General features: G+C 60.0%; 1 protein-coding gene across 1 annotated transcript; it reads left to right on the forward strand.

The window, feature by feature from the left end:
• Positions 1–7,648: 7,648 nt before the first annotated feature.
• LOC121482712 (melanoma-associated antigen 8-like) lies at positions 7,649–8,700 on the forward strand. The gene is made up of 2 exons (XM_041740519.1): positions 7,649–7,779; positions 7,840–8,700. The coding sequence occupies exons 1-2, from the start codon at positions 7,649–7,651 to the stop codon at positions 8,663–8,665; spliced, it is 957 nt and encodes a 318-aa protein (XP_041596453.1). The 3' UTR covers positions 8,666–8,700.
• The last annotated feature ends 7,072 nt before the right edge of the window (positions 8,701–15,772 follow it).

The raw sequence follows: 15,772 nt of genomic DNA on the forward strand, positions 1-15,772 counted from the left end.
GCAGATCTAAGCATCCAGGGGCCATTCTCCCAGGATAAAGGGAAAGGCAGACACCATTGACTTGGAATAGGCAGGGCGACTGGGCAGTGTTGTGGCATCACTGTGGTAGACAGGGAAATGGTGGCTTTCTTGAGCAGACGGGATGCAAAACAAAGCAAACATGTTCCTGCAGATGCCCAGAGCTCTCGCCACAGAGCAGACCCTGTGCCTTCTTCTCCTGAAGACAGCTGTATTTCCTGTCACTATAGGTTCACCCCAGTTGGAGGCCAGAAGCAAGTTCAACTTTCTCTGGAGATCATTACTCCTCGGTGGTACTGTGTGCTTCTTAGTGCTTTCTAACAGAAGGCATGCCACTTCTGGCTCTTCCAGTGTGTGTGGGTTTTTTTTTTTAAGATTTTATTTACTTATTTATGACATACAGAGAGAGGGACAGAGGCTGAAAAAACAGGCAGAGGGAGAAGCAGGTTCCCCACAGAGATCCCGATACTGAACTCAATCCCAGGACCCCAGGATCACGACCTGGGCTGAAGGCAGACGCTTAACCACTGAGCCACTCAAGGGCCCCTACAGTCTTTGCTTTAAAATCTAGTCTGTCTGGGGGCACCTGGGTGGCTCAGTGATTGAGCCTCTCTGCCTTTGGCTCAGGTCTTGATCCCATTGTCCTGGGATCAAGCCCCACATCAGGCTCCCTGCAGGGAACCTGCTTCTCCCTCTGCCTGTGTCTCTGCCTCTCTCTCTGTCTCTCCTTAATAAATAAATAAAATCTTTAAAAAAAATCTAGTCTGTCTGATATAAAGATTGCCAGCCCAGCTTTCTTTTTAGGTCCGTTAGCATGATAAATCTTTCTCCACCCCCTCACTTTAAATCTGGAGGTGTCTTTGGGCCTAAAATGAGTCTCTTGCAGGCAGCGTATCAATGGTCCTTACTTTTTTATCCAACCTGATACCCTATAACTTTGGATTGGGGCTTTTAAAAACGATTTTATTTATTTATTCATTAGACGCATATACAGAGAGAGAGAGGCAGAGACACAGGCAGGCGGAGAAGCAGGCTCCATGCAGGGAGCCCCACATGGGACTCGATCCAGGGTTTTCCAGGATCACGCCCTGGGCTGAAGGCAGGCGCTAAACCGCTGAGCCACCCGGGCTGCTCTATGTCACTAATTCTATCTTCTGCCTCAATTATCCGAGCAGTCAGAGCCTCCATTTTTTTTGAGCCTCCATTTTTTATTGCTTCTCATTGATAGCCTTTTTGAAATTTCTACTTGATTAGATTTTAGTTCTTTTATTTCTCCAGAAAGGCTTTGTCTAGTGTCTTTGATGCTTTCTTCAAGCCCCGATAGTATCTTTATAAATATTATTCTGTACTTTAGTTCTACCATCTTACTTATGTCCATACTCATTAGGTTCCTGGCAGTCAGTACTGCCTTTGGTTCTCTTTAATGTGATGAGGTTTTTTTCCATCTGTGCAGAGAAGAATCGATGAATGAGAGAACAAAATACTGAAATGGCAACAATGACCCCAGAGAAATATACACTACAGAAATCACAAGAGACCCAGAACTGAAAAGTAAAATTAAAAAGAGAGAATATAATCAGACAGGTGAAGAGAATAGAGTAATACACTGGATCCTGAGTGTATTTTGGTCCGTTTGTTAGGAAACTAAATCCCAAAATTGTAACAAAAGGAAAAGTTTTATAGGTACTAAACAAATTAAATACAAGGAAAGGATAGAATGCAATTGTAAAAATGAAAATTAAGAGAGAAAAAAAGAAGAAATATCAGCAGACAGGTGAAGAAAACAGAGCAATACACTATATTCTGAGTGTATTTCCTTCGGTTAGAAGAAACTACATCTCAAAATTGTGAAGAAGGGCAGCCCAGGTGGCTCAGCGGTTTAGCGCCACCTTCAGCCTGGGGTGTGATCCTGGAGAGACCCTGGATCAAGTCCCAAGTCAGGCTCCCTGCATGGAGCCTGCTTCTCCCTCTGCCTGGGTCTCTGTCTCCCTCTCTCTGTGTCTGTCATGAATAAATAAATGAAATTAAAAAAAAAAAGATGGCTTCAAAATTGTAAAGAAAATAACCTTGTATATATATTATATATATTAAATACATTGACAGGATAGAATGTAACTGTAAAGATGAAAATTTAGAAAGACCTTAGTTTTTTTATTTTTTATAAATTTATTTTTTATTGGTGTTCAATTTGTCAACATATAGAATAACACCCAGTGCTCATCCCGTCAAGTGCCCACCTCAGTGCCCGTCACCCAGTCGCCCCCACCCCCTGCGCACCTCCCCTTCCACCACCCCTAGTTCGTTTCCCAGCGTTAGGAGTCTTTGTCTCATTCATTTGGGGAATATAAAAAATAAGTGGGAAATATCAGAAAGGGGAGACAGAACATAGAAAGAACTTAACAAAAAAGAAACAAAGAAGGAGAAAAAAGAAAAAAAAAAGCGATTTTGATGAGACAGGTGAAGAAAACAGAATCATATACCGTACACTAGGTGTATTTTGGCCTGGTGGAAGAAACTGCACCGCAAAGGTGTAAAGAAAAGAAAAAACTAACACATATAAAATCAAAAACAATGGAAGGATAGCATGTAAGAATGAAAACTAAAAAATATTTCCTAAAAGTTTGATAAAATAAGAAGTTGGTTGCAAAAGGAAAGGGAAAAAAAATGAAATGGAAAGACCAAAGAATCAAGGGGGAAAACGCTATGAATTGTATAGGTTATATTCCCCTAGCGCTGGAGTTTTGCGGTTCTCAGTGTTGGGTAAAGTTGGTCTGGGCCGCATGCTCTTGCTGACCTTCTGGGGGAGGGACATGCTGCGCTGATTCTCAGGGGTCTTTGCCCCGAGTGGGCGAGCACCGCCCTTGCCAGGGGGCCAGGCTAAGTAATCTGCTCCGGGTTGCTCTCTGTGGATTTTGTTCCCTGAAGACCTTGCAGGCCGCTTTAGAGGCTGAGAGCGAAAGTGGTGGCCTCCTCATCCCCAGCCCCAGGGCCGAAAGCTCAGGGCCCCGCTCCTTAGCGCACCCCCAGTGAAAGGCAACCCATCACTCCTGTCTCCCTGGTCCCGGACCGCACACTGTGCTCACCCAGCCTGTGACCAAGCGTTTCCATCTCAGGCACGGACCCTGCTTCGCCTTCCAAACCCTGCAGATTCCTGCTGTGTGGACCTGTGCGCTGCTCCTCCCCAGGGGGAGCAAGGGGGGGCTTGCCGGTTCTGCCGCCTGCTGGGCTTCTGCTCAGAGAGCCTCTGTGCTGAGGGTGCTGGGACCCACTGACCCTGCTGGGTTCCGGGGCTATGGCCACCACTGGCCGAGAGCCCGCTGCTGGGCTCGCTACCTGCAGCCGGCTTCCCTGCTCCCATGTCTGGGAGCTCTGCTGCACTCAGGCACCGTCAGTGTTCCTGTGACCCCGGGGGATCCTGAGACCACGCTGTCCCACCTGGGATTCTGCACCCGCTTCACTGTCTGAGCACCGGGCAGGCAGGGACTTCCCTCACCAGAGCCGACTTCTAAAGGTCTGGATTCTGCTCTCTCTGCTGCTCCATCACTTTCTGGTGGAGGCTGCTGGAGCTCGCCCCCTTGTTGCTCCCCCGTATCTTCCCGTGTATCCCATCCCTTTTGCCCCCCCCCCCCATCTTCCCATGTATCGCCTCCATTTCACTTCTCCACACCTCCTGTCTTGCAGAAACTGGATGCTTTTCTCTTTGTAGAGTTGCAGCTATTCTTTTTGTAGATGTCCGGTTCAGTTCTCAGGGGTTCAGAATGATTTAGTAGCTGTCTCGCTGAATTCCGGGGACCAGAGGAACTTAGGTCTCTCAACTCCTCCGCCACTTTGGACTCCCGCCCCCCACACCCCGCCCCGCCGCCCTGTGGTCTCATTCGACCAAATGGTTGGGGAGAAGTCATCATCTTAGCGAAACTCCTTGAAACTAAAGAAAAATATGGGCATTGTTTTCAATTAAATGTCCCACGCTAGTGCTCCTGGATGCAAATGCTAGAGGAGAAATCCACCTTGAAAGAACGCTTAAGCCAAAAGCACTCATATAGCAGCAAATATCCTGAAGAAGTATATGCATATTCAAAATCGTAGCGAAGGTAAGGGACGAGAGGCGGTGCCCAGTGAACAGAAATCTGCCTTAACGTTAGAAAAATCTTTCAACTGTATTTATGTACATTGACGAAATAATGGAACTAAAAACATCTGATCACGACTGGGTATAGAAAATTCCTTTGAAAGAAATTCAACACTAGCTAATGGGAAAAGCTTCTATCAGAATACGATGAGGAAGGAATTTCCGTTTTCATCTCTGTGCAACTAAAACCTCACTTAAAAAAAAGTAAGTCTCGGGCAGATACTTGGTCCTGGAGAGCCTGGATCGAGTCCCACATCGGGCTCCCTGCGTGGAGCCTGCTTCTCCTTCTGCCTGTGTTGCTGCCTCTCTGTCTCTCTCTGTGTGTCTCATGGGTAAAGAAATAAAACCTTAACAACAACAACAAAAAAAAAAAAAAAAGGAAGAGATGAAAGTCTTGAAAAACACACACAGAATAAACAACGTCGGAACAATAAATGAGGAGAAAGCCTTGGGGGACCCTGAAGACTGCTGAGCTGGATATTGAGTTTGGGTTGGGGATGCAGGGAACATCAGGGATGTGGGGAGGGAATGCAGCCTGCATCAATGCAGATGACAGGATTGATAGGGGGAGCAATTTCCAACTTCTCCTTCTGCTTCCCAGCATAAATCTGAGGCAAGACCTCAGAGTACACATGACCTTAGCCCTGGGGTGCTAAGAGGACACAGGGAAAGACAGGATGATTGAGGCATTGGACTCTAGAGTCTATGCAAATAACCACCTGAAATCATCTTAGTGGCCAGGAATGCCCCTTAAAAAAATCACTTAAGTAGAATATACAGAATCAACCTGAAATAGAGTAGGGAGTATCAAAGCAATTCACAGAGTAAGAAAAGGTATTTTTGATAAAGTATATATATGTAGTGTACACATATGTAAGTACATATACAAATGCCTGTATCACGTGAACACACACGCACACACATGTGTCAACGTCGGTATTACGTACGGGTATGTACGTACGTTTGCATATGTACCAGCACACATAATCTGCACACCTTATACATACGCGTGCACAGGACACACACTCGGTAGAGAGGGACGGTGTGTTTCTCCCGATGACGCAGCAAGGCAGGGGAAAACCCCCTGCAGTGGGCCCCGCACTACGGGACGCCCCTAGTCACCCTTGCAGCTGCTCGGCCGCCCCCAGGAACGTAAACCTTTAGCAGGATGTTCCTAACGTCTGGCTGCTGGCCAAGGGACCCCATGGGAAGGGGCGCTTCCTCGCGGCCCCTGCCCCTGCCCCTGCCCCTGCCCCTGCCCCTGCCCCTGCCCCTGCCCCTGCCCCGGGGCTATGGGCGCTGCGGCTGCACAGCAGAGGCTGCAGGCAGCAGGCAGCTGCTTGCAGGCAGGCCTGTGCAGAGGCTGCAGGCAGCAGGCAGCTGCACAGGCTGCAGGCAGGCCTGTGTCCTGATGCGGGCCTCCTGGGTGAGGACTGAGAGCCGAGCTGTCCCAGGACGCTGGGGGCCACCGAACCCTGCTGTGCCCCTGCCAGCAGCCCTGGGCCACCCCGGGACCTGCAGAGCCGGTGGGGTGGGGCCCGAGCCGCAGCCACCATCCCTCAGGCGCTCAGGGACGTCGGGGCCTGAGAGGCTCGGGGTCAGGGGCACAGGCTGAGGTCTGCAGAGAGCCGAGGCCCCAGCCCGCCGCCCGAGTGCAGGGCAGGAGCCCAGGGAGGACAGGGGGCCCCCGCCTTGCCAGCCGGCGCGCTTCCCTCCTCCCACCCTAGCCTGGAGCTCATCTCAACCCAACGTGCTGTCAGCCGTGGGGACCCCTGGCAACGGGGTCAGGGCGTGATGTGACGTGGGCCGACCTCTGCGTCAGAATTGAGAGAGCGCGGAAGGCCTCGGTGCGGGGGTCGCACTGGGGTCCCCTGGAAGGAGGCCAGGCCCGGGCCGGCGGCAGCCAGGCAGCAGGTAGCCCCGGGAGGGGCCCCGGAGGGCGGGGGACGGCCCTGGAGGGCGGCGGAGGGGCCCCGGAGGGCGGCGGGGCGCGGAGGGGGCCTGTCGGGAACCCCAAGAGACCACCGGGGGAAGGCGGGGCCTCGGCGTCGGCGTGGAGCTGAGGCCTGGATGCTGGGGCCTGGGGCAGTGGCCTCGGGCCCCCGGAGGCAGGACGGGCCCGGGCCCTCCGCGGAGCGGGGTGAGGACCTGAGGGAGAACTGCGGGGGTCCCCCACCCCACCTTCATGCGTCCACCCGCGGCCCGCCCTCCCCGAGAGATGGAGGCACCGGGCCCCCCCTCGGGGCTGGGGGGCGGCCCTGGGGAGGCAGGACACCCTCGGCCACCCGGGAAATGCGCCTCGGGGGCTGGGGGTGGGGACCGGAGCCCCCGGAGCTCAGGAGCCGGGGCTGGGGCAGGGGCACAGGGCGTGCCTGTGGGGACGGGGGCCCTGGAGCCCAGGACAGAGGGGACCTGGCAGGAGGTCGCCAGGGATAGGAGGCCTGGGAGGCCCCCTGGGCAGGCTGGGGTTGGGGACCGGAGCCCCCGGAGCTCAGGAGCCGGGGCTGGGCAGGGGCACAGGGCGTGCCTGTGGGGGCGGGGGCCCTGGAGCCCAGGACAGAGGGGACCTGGCAGGAGGTCGCCAGGGATGGAGGCCTGGGAGGCCCCCTGGGCAGGCTGGGGACCTGCCTGCGGCCGGGCGGCCAGACTTCCCCATCTGGGTCTCCCGAGAGACTGGGGGCCCTTGGCGTCAGGAGCACGGCCTCCCTGAGGGGGCAGACGGTGGACCCCCGCCCACCCCACATTGAAGGGGTGAGTGGCCCCCAAGCCAGCCCTCAGGCCCAGGAGGGGATGGCCCCGAAATCTGGGTGCCCCTCCCTGGCAGCCCTGGGAAGGGAACCCGGGGTGTGGCCTATCCCAAGGAGACCCTCCTCCTCTCCAGATCCCTGGGCTCAGGGACGGGAGGGCCTGGGCCTGAGGGTCTGCACTCAGGTCAGCAGAGGAGACCTTTGGCAGGCCTGCCCAGAGCCGGTCCCCTGGCTTCCTCATGCGGAGGGTCGGGGCAGCCTGGTTTTGTGGGGACACTTTGTCCTCAGGACCGCAGACAGAGGCCTGGGTCCCAGGCCCTGCCAAGGGCACTGGCAGGCCAAGGAGGGGACTGGGACTGCTGGGGACCTCCCAGAGTGCGAGCCAACCTTCCTGTGTGCACTGGGGGCCCAGGGCTGGGCTGGCAGTCTGCACCCTGAGGTGCCCCCTGCTTCCCTCCTGCAGGGGCTCCAAGAACTGGCAGCGCAGCAGAGGCCTTGGTCGCCGGCAGGAGGCCCTCAGGTCACAGAGTGAAGGAGGCATAGCAGGTCTGTGTCGCGGGACCTGCTGAGGTCCACGTGGTCTCTGAGCCTGGTGCCAGGGGCTCAACTCGCCCGGCCCAACACGCAGGGGCCTCCTGCGTAGCCGATCCTGATGCGGCCCGCTCTCTGCCCTGGCACGGGGCCTCTCTTGGCCCAACTGCACCCCGACCAGCCATCCCACCGCTGTCTTCAGCTTTAGCTCCACGCCCACACCATGCCCCTGAGAAACACGAGTCAGCTCTGGAAGCTGGAAGAAGACCCGGGAGAAGCCCAGGGCCTGGTCAGTGCCCAGCTGCCAGAGGCTGAGGATGAAGACGAAGATTCATCTTCCCCCTACCCCTACCTGTGTTCCTCTTCCTCCTCCTCCCCCTCCTCCTCCCCTTGCTCCTCCCCTTCCTTGTCCAGCTCTGGCCTGTTCTTTGTGCCCCCAGAGGAGGGGTCCGAGACTGCCTGGAGTCCTCCCCAGAGCCCTCAGAGTGCCGGGCCCTCCCCCAGTGGCAGGGCAGCTAGTGGCTGGAGCCAGGTGGAGTTTGCTGGCCCCAGTGGCCCAGAGGAGGAGATCTGGAACCCCTGGGAGGTGCCCGAATATGCGCAGCCCTATGCCCAAGGAGGAGACGCAATGCTCATGAGTGGGGCTGACCTGGTGGGCTTCCTGCTCCGCAAGTATCTCGACAAGCAGCCCACCAGCCAGGCAGAGGTGCTGGAGGTCCTCAGCCCAGATATGCAGGATGCCTGGCCCGAGATCTGGGGTCAAGCCTGTGAGTGCATGCAGCTGGTCTTTGGCGTGGAAGTGAAGGAAGTGGACCCCATCGCACACTCCTACGTCCTGGTCACCGTCCTGGGCCTCAGCTACGATGGGATGCTGAGCGGTGAGCAGGGCCTGCCCACGACCGGACTCCTGGTGCTGCTGCTGGGGGTGATCCTCCTGGAGGGCGACCGTGCCCCCGAGCAGGAGGTGTGGGAAGCCCTGGGGGTCATGGGGGTGTTTGCCGGCAGGCAGCACGTCATCTATGGGGAGCCCAGGGAGCTCCTCACCCACGTCTGGGTGCAGGAAGGCTACGTGGAGTACCGGCAGGTGGCGGGCAGCAACCCTGCCCGCTACGAGTTCCTGTGGGGGCCCAGGGCCCACGAGGAGACCAGCAAGCTACGGGTCATGGAGTATGTGCTATGGGTTAATAGCAGGTGGCCGGTTTCCTCCCTGGCCCCGTTTGATGAGGAAGAGTGGGCCTGAGCCCCAGAGGCGGCCAGGCCCTCTCCAGCCTTTGGTGGGGTCGGCAGCTTCTCCCGCGGGATGGGCACGAAGGGAGGCATCCCTTCTGCTGCTTCTTCCCCGTGGGCGCCTCTGGGTCTACCTGTGTGTGTTTGTGTGTTTGTGTGTTTGTGTGTTTGTGTTGGAGAAGACAGACCAATGGGCTTTCTAGGGGTGCAGGGCCAGGGCGGCTTGGGGGCAGAAAGCAGGGTGAAGAGCCACTCTGGGGGCCTGTTGTCTGCCGCCACCCGGACTTCGAGAGCTTGGTTAACATGAGGAGGCTCTTGCACATCGTTGCTCGGATTCGGGGGATTCATCAGCTTGGGAGGCTACGTGTGCCACTGACATTCCGCCCGCCCGGACCGCCGCAGCCGCCCCCCACCCCAGACGAACTTCTGTACATCCCCCAGTTCAGTAGTTAAGAGTTTCATCCTGTCCTGAAAACCAGCGGGCCAAGTCCACCTTCGTCCCTGTGTGGGTTCCACCCGGATCCTCATCCCAGGCAGGGCATTGGGACAGAAATGGGTTGGGAAGCAGCAAGGACGGAGGGGTCAAAGGACCGGGTCGGGTCGTGCAGCCAATAAAAAGGAAAAGTCTTTTGTTCTGGCTTCCGAGGCCTCCTGGCCCGTTCATTCTGCAAGGGCCCAAGGAACCCGGACCCGTGTTCTCTGTCATGGGCGGGGGCCGGCGGAAAGGACGATAAAGGGCCCGCGGGAGGCCTTGGGAGCCCTGCTGGCGGCTCCCTCTTGGCCACACAGGGTTGAGCTCTGCTCCCTGCAAGGCCCTGTGTGTGAGCAGTGAGGACACGAGGGGACCAGGGCCACGCAGCCTTCGGGGAGTGTAGAGGCCGCCTGCAGGGAGGTGGCAGGGGTGCCCTGAGGCCTGCACCAGCCCCATGGGGCTAAAGGGTGAGGGGGGTGGCGGCCCCGGGGCAGGCTCTGCAGGGGCCAAGGCCCCGGGGCCCGGGGGCTCTGTGAGCAGGGCGACTCCTTGTGTGCAGCTGAGTAGGGAGCAGCGGGCGGGGGACGGAGGCCGGCCTCCACTCTGCCTCCAGGTCGGGAAGCGGGGACCTGAGTCTTGTGGGAGGGGGGACGCGCGCAGACTGCCTGGCGAGGGGTGGGGTGGACCCAGGCCGGCCATAGTCCCGGGAGGAACCCCGGGAGGTCGGGTGGGGGGCCTGACCTCCCAGCCTGAAGGAGCGCCCCGCCCGCCTGCTCCCCAGACCCCCAGCCCGGAGCCCATCTCCGCCGGACCCACCTGCTGGGAGCGCTGGGGACCCCTGGCACGGGGTCCGGATGACACGTGGGCCACGTCCGCCTCGGAGGTCTGAGAGAGCGGAGGGCCTCGCGTGGGGGTCGCATTGGGGTCCCCGCCGAGCGAAGGCAGGCAGGCCCGGGCTGGCGGCAGCCAGGGGAGCAGGTAGCGCCCGGAGTGGGCCCGGAGGGGGGCTGGAGGGGGCCTGTCGGGAATCCCGAGAATCCACCCGGGGGAAGGCGGGGCCGCGGCCTGGAGCTGAGGGCTGCCCAGAGGCAGGACGGGCCCAGGCCCTCCCCGGAGCCGGGTGAGGAGCTGAGGGAGAACGGCGGGGGTCCCCCACCCCACCTTCATGCCTCCACTCCTCCCCGAGAGATGGAGGCACTGGGCCCCCACCTCGGGGCTGGGGGGCGGCCCTGGGGAGGCGGGACACATGCGGCCACCCAGGAAATGCGCCTCGGGGGGTGGGGGTGGGGACCGGAGCCCACAGAGCTCAGGAGCTGGGTCTGAAGGGAGGTTCACACCCACACAGGTCTCCTGCACTGCCTGAGGGGGGCGGGGGCTCAGGGGGTGCCTCTGGGGGCGGGGTGGGAGGGCAGGGACACAGATGCCCAGGACAGAGGGGATCCAGCGGAGGTCAGGGCCCACGGTGAGCCCGGGAAGGCCGCGGAGGAGCAGGATGGAGCCAGATGGTGGCGGCGGGTGCGGCAGGCCTGGCACCACCGGGTACCTGAGAGCCTGAGGCCTGGTGTGGCGGGAGCAGATGCTGAGGGGGGCGGAGGGAGCGTCTAGGGCTAAGGAGAGGCGAGGGATGGACCATTGACAGGGACAAAGGGGACCCCGTCGGAGGGTCATAAGAGCTGTGAGGCCCCCTGGGATGGGGACTTGCCCTCACTTGGGAGTATGGGTGCTCAGACTTCCACATCCTGGTCTCCCGAGAGACTGGGGGCCCCTGGCTTCAGGAGCAGGGCCTAGGACACTTGGACAGAGGGCAGGGCCCCGGGTGCTGCTGGGAATCCCGGGGAGGATGCGGAAGAGGCCCAGGGGACCCCACACCCCAGCCCAGAGTCGTCCCGGGAAGGTCATGGGGGGGATGGGAACACGTGGTGAGGCCCCACTTCCACATCCGGGCTCTGAGAGACCAGGGGGCTGGTGTTCAGAGCAGGGCTCCCCTGAGGGGGCAGAGGGTGGGCTCAGGTCCTGCTGGGTTCCTGCCGAGGATGTCCATGGAGGACGGAGGGACCCCGCACCCCAGTCCACAGTCAGTCCCGGGAGGCAGGCCGAGTGGAGCCCGGCAGAGGCCCAGGCACCCAGGGAGCCCCGCCAGCAGGGGTGGGGAAGAAGGGCCCAGGGAGCCTGTCCGCTGCCCCGCAGCTGAGCCCCCTCTGTGAGCCCTGGGAAGCCCCCAGGCTGTGTCATGGTCCTGATGGAAAGAAGGTCACTCCCTGTCCCCGGTGGGGTCTGGGTGGAGGGGAGGGCCTGGGTGTGAGCGGCCTGGCCTCAGGACGGCTGCCTGAGAGGCCCGGGGTCAATTATGGGTGGAGGCGAGGACCCCCGAGGGACTGAGACCCCCGAGGGAGTGGGTTCCCAGGGAGCTCCCAACACCACGGCCCTGCCCCTGCTTCAGCCTCGGGAGCCTGCCGGGGGGTGGACAAGTCCCGAGCTGCATGAATGCTTATGCGATGGGGCCTCCCACACTGTGGCCATTGGGCTGGAGCACTGCCTCCAGGGTGTGGGAGGCGGTGGGGTCCGGTGGGGTGGGGGGCAATGGCCCACGTGGGGCTGGTGGCCAAGGCCAGGACCACAGGGGCACTGCAACCCTAGGGACGCAGCCTAGAATGGGTCCTGGGAGCCCCCGGGGCCCGATGACCACCTGGGGCGTGCCCTGGCTTGGCAGCCAAGTCTCCTAGAGCCTGGGGGCTTGGAGGAAGGAGCAGGGTTGGAGACTGCCCAGGGCCGACCCGGGGCTTGAGGGTATTGAAGGTGAGGACCAGAGGGAGGACTGACGGACCCTGGGCCCCAGCACGTGCAGTCCAGTGAGGAAGGTGGCCCCCGTGCTAGATGAGCCCATGCTACGGTCCTGATGTCCACCTCTGAGTGTTAGGGCCTGAGGGCTTTTGCTTCAAAGGAACAGGGCCTCGGGGTTGGTTGGAGAGGGTGTGTGTGGAGGGCGTATGGCCAGCGGGGACTTAGGGTGAGGACCTTGTGGACGTCCTGGCTGGCCCCACCTGGCGCATGAGCAAAGAAGCCAGCGCAGTGGAGTGGGGCCCTGCCCTGTGGGCAGCCCATGGAGGATGGGAGAGCGCTGGCCCTCAGTGGCATGCTCACTTGTCCCTGGGGCAGGTGGGCGGCAGGAAGGTGGGCTGGCCTGAGGTTGGTATGGTCTTGGTGTGAGGGGCACGTGTCCTCTATGGGAGGCTGGGGGCCCAGAGGAAGAGCAGGCCCTGGGAGGATAATGTTTCAGGGAGGGGAGGGCCTGGGACTGAGGGTCTGGACTCAGATCAGCCGAGGAGGCGGGTGCCCTGCCCTGGCCCTGGACCAGGCACTGGCGACAGTCGACGTGACATATGAGGGGATGCCTCCCACAGCAGGATCCCTAGGGACCAGGCCGCCCCAGCTGTTTGTGTGGGCCATGGGGAGGGGCGGGACGGGTGGCCCAACTGATTTCTCTGGACTTTGGCTGGTGGGGGGTCGTGGCAGGGGCCCTTGCAAGGAAGGTGCAAGGAGGGTGGCCTCAGGGCTAGCCGCAGAGTCTTCCTAGGCCTTGTGTGGGGTCCAGGTGAAGACCCAGATGTGCCCCACCCCAGCCCAGATGGAAGCCAGAGCTGGCCCATCCCTTATGCATGATCCAGGAAGAATCCTGGAGACTTTGGCTGGCAGGTGTGGCCACGGCTGGACCCCTGACTTCCTCCTGTGGAGTGTTGGGGCCCTGTGATCTTGCAGGGACAGTTTGGCCTAAGAAGGACAGAGCCGGGGCAGTCTTTTGAGAGGCTAAGGAGGGGACTCCCCACCTTGACAGTTGGAGACCTCCCAGAGAATGTGCCAGCCCTCCTGGCCACACTGGGCCCCAGGTCTGGGCTGGCAGTCTGCACCCTGAGGACCCTCCTCCTTCCCTCCTACAGGGACTTCAAGAACTGGCAGTGGAGGCCTTGGTCTGAGGCGGGACTCCCTCAGGACACAGAGCTGAGGAGGCACAAGGCAGAGCCACTTATCCAGGTGAAGTGCACCCTCTCTCTCAGCCTGATGTCAGGGGTTCTCCCAGCCCAACACAGGGGAGACCTCTGCAGGGGAGACGGGCTAGGCCCCCTGTCAGCCCTGGCACCTAGGGGAAGCTTGGCCGGGCTGCCCCCTGACAAGCACTCCCAACTCTGTCTTAAAATTCAGTCCGAATCTGACACCATGCCCCTAGGGAAGAGCAGCGAGCTTTGGAAGCAGGGAGAAGACCTAGAGGAGGCCCAGGGCCTGGTGGATGCCCAGCTGTCTGGGGCTGAGGAGGAGGAGGAAGGGGAGGAGGAGGTTCCACCTCCCCCCTCTCCCCATTTCCCCGTTCCCCCTATCTCATCTCTTTCTGTCCCCCTCCTCCTCCTCCTTTTTCTCCTCCTCCTCCTCCTCCTCCTCCTCCTCCTCCTCCTCCTCCTCCTCGTCTTGCCCTTCATTGTCCTTCTCTGGCATGGTCTTTGGCCCCCCAGAGGAGGGGTCTGCTACTCCCGCGGCCCTGAGTGCTCCCCAGAGCTCTCAGAGTGCTGACTCCTCCTCCAGTGTTGAGGCAGCCGGTGGCCTTGCCTAGCCCCAGCCTCCTGGCCCCAGCGGCCCAGGGGAGGCACGAGATGAGGAGCCCTTGGTGGAGGGCAGTTTCCACATGAAGACGGCTGCCTTGGTGGTATTCCTGTTCCTCAAGTATCGCACCAAGAGCCCACCAGCAAGGCAGAGATGCTGGAGGTCTTCACCCCAGAACACCAGGACAACTTCTCCGCCATGGTGAGCCAAGCGTCCATCTGCTGGTGGCTGGTCTTTGGCCTAGATGTGATTGAAGTGGATCCCAGCGAGCACTCCTATGTCCTCAACCCCATCCTGGGCCTCACCTGGGATGGGATGCTGAGCGATCAGTGGGGTATCCCCAAGACCAGCCTCCTGGGGCTGGTCCTGGTGTTGATCCTCCTGCAGGATGGATGTGTCCTCGAGGAGGAGGTGTGGGAGACTCTGGGGTTCACGGGGGGTGGCGATGGCCAAGAGCACATCGTCTATGGGCCAGCCCAGGGGCCACTTCACCAACGTGTGGGTGCAGGAAGGCTACCTTCAGCGCCGGCAGGTTGTGGACAGTGACCCTGCCCACAACGAGTTCCTGTGGGGGCCCAGGGCCTACGAGGAAACCAACAAGTTTCCACCGTAGCCACGTGAGTGTGTAAAGTAGCGACAATGAGATGTGATCCTGCCTTGGAAGCACTCACCCCACAGCTGGTGGGCACTTGGGGGCATTCTGTTGATGAGCTGCTGTGTCCCGCAGAGAGGGCCAGTGGGCAGTCCTTCCTGCCACCTGACCCTTGGGTCCCCGAGACACGGCCATCAAACCCCTCAGGCCCTGCACGAGGTTCTTTGGGAGGCCGGCAGCCCGCTGCCCATTTGCTGGGCCTGGATTGCGGGCGTCCTGCTCCTGGGCCCAGCTGGCAGCCCCCATAGCCCCTGCTGCCCGCCCTGCCCTGTCTCTCCTGACCGTGGCTTCAGCCTGTAGATCTTTGGGCTTGGTCCTGTCTCCCCACTGCCAACTGCTCCCTCCCCAGTGCTGCTGCTCAGGGCACTCATCTTGCTGTCAGGGTCCCCAGACGGGGATCCCCTCTCTGCCTACCTGTGCTCCAGGAGTGCTGACCAGGCTGTGCCGCCGGCGGTGCGTGTCCTAGGGGCCGGTAAATGACACTCCTAGCTGGTGACCCTGGCAACTGTGCCAGGTGGATATTGTCAGAGAACTCCTGGGTCATAGCCATCGTTCTGTGAAGCTGGTGTCCTCGTGATGGCCACTGCTAGGTTGGCTCTCTGAGGCTGATGCAGAGACGGGGTGTGTACCTATCAGCCGTCCCCAGAGCTGCCGGGACCCTAGGGTCCCGAAATGGCACTTTGAGCAGAGGAAAGTGCAGTGGGTGATGGCGGTGGTCACCTGGATGCTCCCCCACACCACGCAGGTCCCCAAGCTCACATGAGGATTTTGTAAGCAGCCGGGCAGGAGGGCCTTTGGGTGCCCTGGAGGCAGGCATTGCAGAAGGTCGGTTGCCCCATGAGAGGGGGGAGGAGGAGCACCTGCCATCCTGAGGCTGGTGGCCTCGACACAAGTCCCAGGAGCAGGCCCAGTGGGACAGTCCTGGGGGGAAGTGACTGTTGGGGCCCTGCGTTTGATCCAGGCCACCATGGAATGCTGACACGGAGCACTCAGGACGCCCGAGCACCAGCATGTGGGTCCTCGGGGAGGCATCTCCGGGGTGCCAGGTCCTGTCCCACAATATCTGTATTCACACACAGCGGCCAGGTGTCTGGCAGTTGTCAGCAGGCCAAGGCGGATTATGCCCGATGTCCCCTGTCCCCAGCAGGAAGTCCTGACGTTATGTAAATGCCCTGAGCTGGGGTCCTGACAGGCTGGCACAAGGCACCTCAACCATGGTCCTGCTCCTCAGGAGACCTCATTGCCGAGCGATGGCCATGCCTGCTCTGAATGCACCCCCTTGGCTGGTCTCTGACCTGCTATCTGGCCTCCACCTGCCTGCCCTGTGTGACAAATACCGCTGGCACCTGCCCTGGGGTCATTCCTGGGCCCGACTTGGGCCTCCCTGCCTGTCTTCAGGCACTGAG

Source organism: Vulpes lagopus, chromosome X (assembly GCF_018345385.1).
Source record: "Vulpes lagopus strain Blue_001 chromosome X, ASM1834538v1, whole genome shotgun sequence".
NCBI lineage: Eukaryota > Metazoa > Chordata > Mammalia > Carnivora > Canidae > Vulpes > Vulpes lagopus.

Coding starts and splice junctions, on each gene's coding strand:
- LOC121482712 (XM_041740519.1), top strand. CDS start 7,649: ATGCCCCTGAGAAACACGAGTCAGCTCTGGAAGCTGGAAGAAGACCCG. Junction 7,780..7,839: donor TCTTCCCCCTACCCCTACCT/GTGTTCCTCTTC, acceptor TTCCTTGTCCAG/CTCTGGCCTGTTCTTTGTGC.